Raw genomic sequence first — 8,923 nt, 5'->3', positions numbered from 1 at the left:
CGCCATAGCCATTTGATGTTTAAAAAGATCCTATTGTATTTTATAATTAAATAATATTAGGAATTATATACAAAAGTGTTAAAATATTTTGTTTTGTAGAAGTACAACCAATTTATTGCACATAAAAATTTTAACAATAAAATCTTATATGGACCCCTCAAGGGTCATATGGACCCCTCAAGGGTCATATGGACCCCTCAAGAGTCATATGGACCCTGGTTGAGACTCAGAGCTGTAAAATAATGATTCTAGTGGCCATAAGAAATGTGATGATAAAATAATCTTAATAAGAAGAACAATAGGTGGTAGAAGTTGTTGATGTTATGATGGCAGAAGAGATAAAATATAAATGCCACTAACCTCTTGTACCTTAAAAGGTATACTAGTAACAGTTCCGCGAACATGTATTTGACGATAGAGGGCACTCTCAATCATTCCTTCCAAAGAAAGGCCCAGTAAATCACAGACTTTGCTTAGAATATCTTTGTCACTTTCCGTTAATTGACATTTCTCACCATCTATATCTTCAAACTGCAAGTTGCCAAGCAACAAAACAGAGGAAATCACCGAGTATATACCACTGACCATCACTGCTGGAATATTTAAGACTTCAAAGGCAAGACGCAAGGCATCAAACATGGCTGAATCATCGTGGCCATCGAGTTTGTAACAGCCACTCTGATTCAAGTAATTGTAAGTGGTAACGTCCTTCAGGTAATATTGTTCCTTGATCTCTGGATTCGCTGCAGCACCAGCAACTACTTGATAAAAGACATGGTAGTTCCGTTCATTGGCTGACTGGAATGTTATCCTGGACTGTTCAAGTAAGTAATCCTGTACGATACAACCAATGATCTGATTGTTGTTATCAAAGCAAACTTGCATAAATTTACCAAAGCGACTTGAGTTGTCATTTCGGACTGTTTTTGCATTTCCTGAGAAGAAGAAGAAAAAATAATAACAACAACATTAATGATAACAATAATAATAATAATAATAAACCTGAAAGCATGATTGAAAATGGAAATGCAAAGATCCTATGGGATTTTATGATTCAGTGCGACCATGAGATAGAGAATAGGAAGCTGGACATAGTCTTAATTGAGAAAGAAAACAAACTATGCTGGATCATAAATATAGCATACCCAGTTGACAACAAGGTATACGATAACGATGAAAGAAAAGTCAAGAGATATGATAGGTTATCTTGGGAAGTTAAGCAGTTGTAATCAATGAAAAAGGTAGCAGTAGTACCAATAATTGTCGGAGCCGTGGGAACAGTGAGCAAAAATCTCGAGAAGTACGTGGAAAAAATAGGGGCTGCAATAATGGTGGAGCACTTGCAGAAAACAGCACTGCTTGGAACCGCTCAAATTCTCTGGAAGGTGTTCAAAAAATAAGAGGTGTTACCTTAGTTCACTGGTAGTGAACAGCTAACGCTGTAATACATCTCCAGCGTTAGAAGCTGTGCAAAGACAATAACAATAATAATGGTTTCAAATTTTGGCACAAGATCAGCAACTTCAGGGGAGTGGGTGAGCCAATTTCATCAACCCCCAAGTGCTCAACTGGTACTTATTTCATTGATTCTGAAAGGATGAAAGGCAAAGTCGATCTCGACAGAATTTGAACTCCAGATACAAAGAGATGCTGTTAAGCATTTTGCCTGGCATGCTAACGACTCTGCAAGCTCACCATCTTGCTAATAATAATACTACTAATAACAATGATGATGACAATTTCAAATTTTGGCACAAGGTTAGCAATTATCCATATATATATATCATAGAGGAATTATATAAAATATATAAATAGATGATGAGTAAAGCACAGTGTTGTACCCAATAAAATCTATTATTCATTCCATCTATTTTATTAATACTGTTTTATATATATATATATATATATATCCATATATATACATATATATATAGATAACCTTGGGTCAACTCTTCTCCCCTTTTTTATCTTTGTAGGGAACAGACCCTACAAGGCCAGAAATGTTTAATTCACATTGTAAATCACATCACCATTATTACAATTCCATTAGAAGTTGAGGAGGATCCAAAGGAGAAAAGAAGTTCAAAGAGAAAACTTACCAAAAGCTTCCAAAATTGTATTTGCTTCAAGGATTTGCTGTTCAACCCAGAAGGACGTATGATTTGTAACAGAGCATAAATATTGCAAAATAAATTTAGTAGTTTCTGTCTATAATAGAGAGAAAAAGGAAAGGATTTTAGAAAAAGACAAACAAATCAACAAGATTTTTGCTATAATAAAACATAAACTGAACTCAAATTTTAAGACAACAAACTGCAAGAGAAGCTAGCAATAGCAGATGTAACACTAAATCTCCATCATATGAAAGGAGTTCCGTGATGTAGAGTTTGTATTAAAATCAAGATTAATAATTAATAATTTCCACAAAAATAACATAGAAAAATATGGTTCACATGTTTGTTAACATGTAAGATATATTTTATATTTTGAAGCAAAAAGATAGAGTTTGTTACCATAAATAGATTACTACAAGTCCTGTGGTTTGTATCTGTTTGAGTGAAAAGTTGTAAAATGACAGACGCTTGAGTGAAAAGTTGTAAAACGACAGACGTTTGAGTGAAAAGTTGTAAAATGACTTACCTTTCCAGCACCACTCTCTCCACTTATGATACAAGATTGATTGTCATCAGATGTACGAAGATGCTGAAATGCAGCCTCAGATATGGCAAAAACATGAGGTTGCACCTGAGTTAACTTCTTGCCGCTATATTCTTGGACATCTTTCTGCAATTAAAACACATAGAAATTTAGTTGTCATGGAAATACTTGATTAAAATTAGATGTTATATATTCAATATCTACCAAGGTAGATTATAATGTTTGATAAAACAAATGAATGCTAAGTGCAACTCACACTCTGATGTTGATTGTGTTTTTTAGTTAAAGCTATAGCTTTTGAATCTGCCCAGGGTTATCTTGCTTCGGTATTTCCTACTGAGGATGGTTAAAGAGCCAGAAATGCATGTCTGGGAATTTGCTAGAGGGAAGTACTGGGCAGATATGGGGTTTTACGCCTTTTATCATAAGAGAGTTTTTTTGGGGTTTTTTCCACAGTAACTGCAGTAAATTTGCTTTTAGAAGTTAAAATATGTCACAAACATATTTTAGGTAACCTAAAGTTCATTGACTCTTAGGAATTAATGCCTTGTTAAACATTTAATGACCAGGGGTAACATTTATCCCCACTTAAACGTAGCTGTTCTGTTAGAACAAATTATACTATGATAGGTGGAGGTGCAATGGCCCAGTGGTTAGAGCAGCGGATGCGGTCGGAGGATCGCGGTTTCAATTCCCAGACCGGGCGTTGTGAGTGTTTATTGAGCGAAAACACCTAAGCTCCACGAGGCTCCGGCAGGGGGGGGGGCGACCCCTGTTGTGCTCTTTCACCCCAACTTTCTCTCACTCTTTCTTCCTGTTTCTTGAGTAACGCTGCGATGGACTGGCATCCCATCCAGCTGGAGGGAACACATACACCATAGAAACCGGGAAACAGGGCCCATGAGCCTGGCTAGGCTTTGAAAGGGTGACGTTTATAGTTATACTATGATAGATACCATAGAGAGAAACTCTCACATTGGCTTTTGGTGCAAAATGCACTCTTGTCTCATGATATCTACCCCAGTATAGTCTGTTCCAACAGAACATCCACGTTTAAGTAGGGATAAATATTACCTTTCAGCACTAATAATGCCTCTGTCACTAATATATATTACTTAATAACCAGAACTTACTTTTACTTTCCTAGCATTAAACTAATAAGAGACAACTTTGAGACTAGATATGACACTGGTCTGTGGCAAGTAACATTGCCAACAGTTATAGGAACTGATTGCAGTGGAGACTAATCTGTTTTTATCCAGAAACATATTGGAATAGCAGCCATGGAATTGAACTCCCAACTCTCATTAAGTAACCCAATCTCCTAGACCAGTTCACTTTGACTGTATCACATCATACCAAATGATTAACTATAAGATTAAATACTACATTAAATAATTCTAGGTGTGAGCATGGCAATGAGGTAAGAAGTTTGCTTACCAACTGCATGGTTCCGAGTTCAGTCCTACTGAATGGCACCTTGGGCAAGTCTCTACTACTATAGCCTCAAGCTGACTGAAGCCTTGTGAGTGGTTTGGTGTGTGTGTGTGTGTGTGTGTGTGTGCACGTGCATGCATGTGTGTATGTGCATTCGTGTGTTCACGTGCATGCATGTGTGTGTGTATGTGTGTGTGTGTATGTGTGTGTGTGTGTGTGTGTGTGTGTGTAAAAATATTGGTAAGAAAATGAAAAGGAAAAAGATGCTTTTTAGAATGAAATCCTTTGTGAAATCCTTTTCATTTTCTTACTAATATTTCTGCACTGAGTAACAGCCAGTCTGTTGTTACTTTCACCATCAGAAAATACAATGACCCAGCAATTGAACCATTGAAAATCTGTTAGCTCACAATGTTCAACATTTGCAATATAAATTTTAGATATTAAATGTCACCAGACCACACTATATGATTTTATTTAAGAAAGCAATATCAAAAGATATAAGATATTTCATATAGCAGCAGATTCAAAACTAAATCACTGGATAACTATGCAGGGAGATTGCTGTCGTTTCACTTGATTGGCTGACTAACCAATTAGCATCAAGCTATCATGTGATAGGACTTTCTAGAACTTACTGATGAGCCTTATAAATAGGTGGGTTTTTGGCAACAACTTCAGAATGTTGAAGCAGCAAATTTAACTCTTTAACATTTAGAATATTTTGTCAAATATAATGCTTTTTTTATTTTCATTGTTTTGAATAACCATAATCATGTATTATCTTGTAGCTTCAAGATTTTAATGATATGATTGCATATTTTTAGAATGACATTTCAGGGTTGGTGTGATAGATGGGATCAATCTGATTTGATTGTAAAACAGGTAGGATATTTGGGCCAGATATGGCTGGTTTAAATGCAAAAGGGTTAATGTCTCCATTCTCATTTCATTCATCAACTGTTGCAGACAGAAGGTACAGATTCTACCATCACGAACATTGCATGATTATGTTTCCAGTTGTGATGACCAGTCACAGACTGATATGTACCAGGTAGTTTGTCATAGCTCCCAGTAGTATATCCTCTCCCTGTGTGCAATTGTTGCTTTGGTTTTTCATCCCAAGGCCAACATAGAAAACATTATATGTGCAGTAAATAAAGCTTCTGTTAATTATTTATGAGTGTTGTTTATCATTTTACATGCAGCCCAAGAAAGATGCTTCTATTCACCACCAACATCGTGCACAACAACACCCATATGATAATATGATATATTATACCAGGAGAATAATTGCTACATAAAATATCATTTTCACTCTGAAAGTATTTCTTAATGGAGGTCAGCCAAAGATTAGTTTGTTTGTTTTTTTTTTGTTTTTTTCAGACTATTGATCTCTGCCTTGGTTAGTTTGATCTCTGATTATCATTAGGTAATCAATTGAAAAGGAAATAGTTTTTAAAAAATGTTTTATTCCTAAAAATGAGATTACCAATCTATAAACTGATTATCCTATATAGACAAGAATAGATATTTAATTGTACTTACCTCTTCATAAATCGGTAAATTTTTATAAGGATTCACAGCTACTAAGATGGATCCAGTGAATGTCTGAAGTTTTGTTAAGGAATTGGCAAAAATATTTGGAAATACATTTGAATTTTCAAAATAAAATCTATATGAAACACACAGGGATAAAAAAATATTAGTAAAATACTAAATGAACCAAAAGATTAACACAAAGAAAAAATTTTTAAATTGATGCCAATTTGGATATTTATGAAGTATTACCATTCTGGATATTTATACAGAAAATGGACGACAGACTTTAATCAAGAAAACATTCAAATAATTAATCTAGAGCTGAAACTTCAGGTTAATTGCTAGAGTCAAGCAACTTTATCACTTACCCACAGCATTTTATCTGATTGAATGTTTATGTAATAACAATTTCAAATTTTGGCATAAGGCCAGTAATTTCAGAGATGGGAGCTAATCAATTACATCAACCCCAGTATTCAACTGGTACTTATTGTATTGACTCAGAAAGGATGAAAAAAGCAAAGCCAACCTCAGATTTGAATAGAAGGTAAAGATGGGTGAAATGCTGCTATGCATTTTGCCTGCCATGCTAATGATTCTACCAACTCATCACTTCAATGTCTATGTAACAATATTCAGAGAATCTTATCACAAAAAAAGAAGAAAGATGTCTCTCAGCTCCCCAAGCATGTACACTAAGTAACCCCAATCAGTTGTACTTGATCAAGTCATGAATAGGAAGTCATTTATTAATCACTGAGGAGCAAATTAAAATAAAGGTCCCAACAAGCCAGAGTTTCAAATACAGTAAACTTGTCCATTGAGTTTTAGTTGAAATTCGCCAAACAAAGTGCAGTCAGCTCATCTGTAATCGTTTAAGTATATTACCTGAAGATTTAGTAGTTAAAATATGTAATTTATAATTTAACCATTCAAATTACACTAACAAGTATGTTTGTTGGTAGCCCATCAGTGTCCGATATGACAAAGTCTATGTTCTCAGTGATGACAGCGCATGTGACTCCACAGTCCAAAGCTGGAAGAACACGGGCACCCACAGGAGTCACAGTAATAGTCCGTTGTCTGGATTGAGGTGGATGATGCCCTGTGATATGCGTCTCTTGCAGCAGCAAGATACTGTCATCAGTCCTCTTCAAAGCCAGCTGCTGCTCTTGAAGCAAGAGACCTCCACGTGGATCTGTCTGTAGGAGAGGCTTTACATTCACATGGATTAATGCTGCTCCCTTTGAAGTTACTTTTCAAGGTGTCACTGCACCTCAGTTTAGGCCTTCCTTGTTTGTGTGACTCTTTCGTAAGCTTGCTGTATGACAGCTGTCAAATATAATGATTTATATATTCACATTGTTTCAAATTAATCATGCATTATCTTATAGCTTTGAGATTTTGATGACATGATTGCTTATTTTTAGAATGACATTATAGGACAGGTGTGAGAGCCCAGATCTGGTTAGTTTGAACCTAAAACAGGTAGAATATTTGGGTGAAATATGACCAGTTTAAATGGTAAAGGGTTAAAGATTTTAGTTTTCAGAAGGCAACGTTGCTACTTCATAGCATGGGTAAAGACTAGAAAGATGTTGATTCCATGGTTCATATCTTTCTTACTTCTACCGATAATTTTAAAAAGGCAGATAAGCAAATTAGCAGCTTGATGAGAATGATAAAAGTTTCAATTCCTAGCCCCATCCAATTCCCTTCATCGCCAAATCTTTAAAGAAATGAATGGACATGATACACTCTCAAAGGTTTCATTTATAAATTTATAGTGTTTGAACCTAATTAGAATTTATTTTCAGAAAGTATAAAAAACAAAATTTCCTTTCAAACAATAGTTTGTGAAAATTCTACTGAGTTGTGACACTGGAAACGGTGTTGAGATTTCAAGTTTAGATGATTAAGGGCAATTATAATCAAATAATAACTGGTTCTTTTGTCTATTGGCATGCCATGGGGAAATTGTTACCATTCACACTCAAGGTCATTGCTCCAACATGGTCTTGTAGTCTGAATAACATCATTTGAAGATTATAACAAACATTGGAAGTAGTATCACTACTATATCTGCCAGTGATATGTGGCAGTGCGCCTTGGAATATTGAACCTAATACAACTATTACTGTCCATGAACCTGTTTATAAAGGACTGGTCATAGATTAGGACACCTTTCACAGGGATCAACTACAACTTAAGTATAGTCTTTTATTAAGGTCTATACACAAGTTGAAACATTCTTGTTAAGAACTGGATTTAGTTTAAGGCCACAGAAGCAAGAAGGAAGATTATATTTTCAAATATTAATAACCTCTACATTTCATTTCCCTTCACACGTTATATTGCTTCTGTTTTAGATCATAAAGAACAGCCAGCTTGTGCATGTTTACACACACACACACACATTTCTATATATATATGTGTGTGTATATAAAAGATAAGAAAATAGAGAGGTAATAAATAAATTATTGTTTATTAATTCAAAAATTGACAGTTTTTTTTAATTAATAAATAATAATTTATTAATTTCCTCTCTATTTTCTTATCATCATCATCGTTTAACGTCCGCTTTCCATGCTAGCATGGGTTGGACAATTTGACTGAGGACTGGTGAAACCGGATGGCAGCACCAGGCTCCAATCTAATTCTTATTATAATAAATAAATATATATAAACCACGGTTTATATAGTTACCTTGCAGTTGAGTATTAACTGTAATGTTCAACATTCTTTGTATAGGTAACTAACCAGTACTTTCATAGGATTTTGCTATCCCTGAATGAGGTTTGTAACCTTTATTTGTACTTCTATATATATATATAAGGATTTGCATGATTGTGTATGGAAGAATATGTTAATCAATGAAATTCCAACTTACTCTGATTTTCAGGTTCTATCATTTGCATTTTTTACAATTTTACAATTTAGCAATTTTACAATATTGAAATAGGGTACTAGTTTATTTCAGTATTGTAAAATTATAAAATTGTAAAAATTGCAGATAAGTTGGAATTCCAAGGGAGGAGGAGTGAGGGAGAGAGAGTGACAGAGTAATAGGATAGAATAGTGGGAGAAGAGGAGGTAAAAGAATAAGAGAGAAGAGAGAAAAAAACGAAAGAGTAAAAAGATCGTATAGAGTGCGCATCAGAATTATAAAGATATAACTTACTTGGAAGAGGATGCATGGCGTTCAATCATATATTAATATAAATAATATATATATATATATATATATATATATATACGCATATATACATACTTACATCTATACGTA

At 34.6% G+C, this 8,923-nt stretch overlaps 1 protein-coding gene across 2 annotated transcripts in view; it reads right to left on the bottom strand.

Moving 5' to 3' along the window:
• Positions 1-8,923, bottom strand: part of LOC106873920 (unconventional myosin-X) — a 545,087-nt gene that overhangs the window by 439,822 nt on the left and 96,342 nt on the right. For both annotated transcript variants that reach the window (XM_052971791.1, XM_052971792.1), the window contains exons 3-6: positions 5,644-5,706; positions 2,641-2,784; positions 2,100-2,208; positions 361-935 (exon numbers count right to left, since the gene is read on the bottom strand). In XM_052971791.1, the coding sequence (XP_052827751.1) occupies positions 361-935; positions 2,100-2,208; positions 2,641-2,784; positions 5,644-5,706 (891 nt within the window). The remainder of the gene's footprint in view (positions 1-360; positions 936-2,099; positions 2,209-2,640; positions 2,785-5,643; positions 5,707-8,923) is intronic.

Source organism: Octopus bimaculoides, chromosome 11 (assembly GCF_001194135.2).
Source record: "Octopus bimaculoides isolate UCB-OBI-ISO-001 chromosome 11, ASM119413v2, whole genome shotgun sequence".
NCBI lineage: Eukaryota > Metazoa > Mollusca > Cephalopoda > Octopoda > Octopodidae > Octopus > Octopus bimaculoides.
This window is presented reverse-complemented; position numbering and strand designations above follow the sequence as displayed.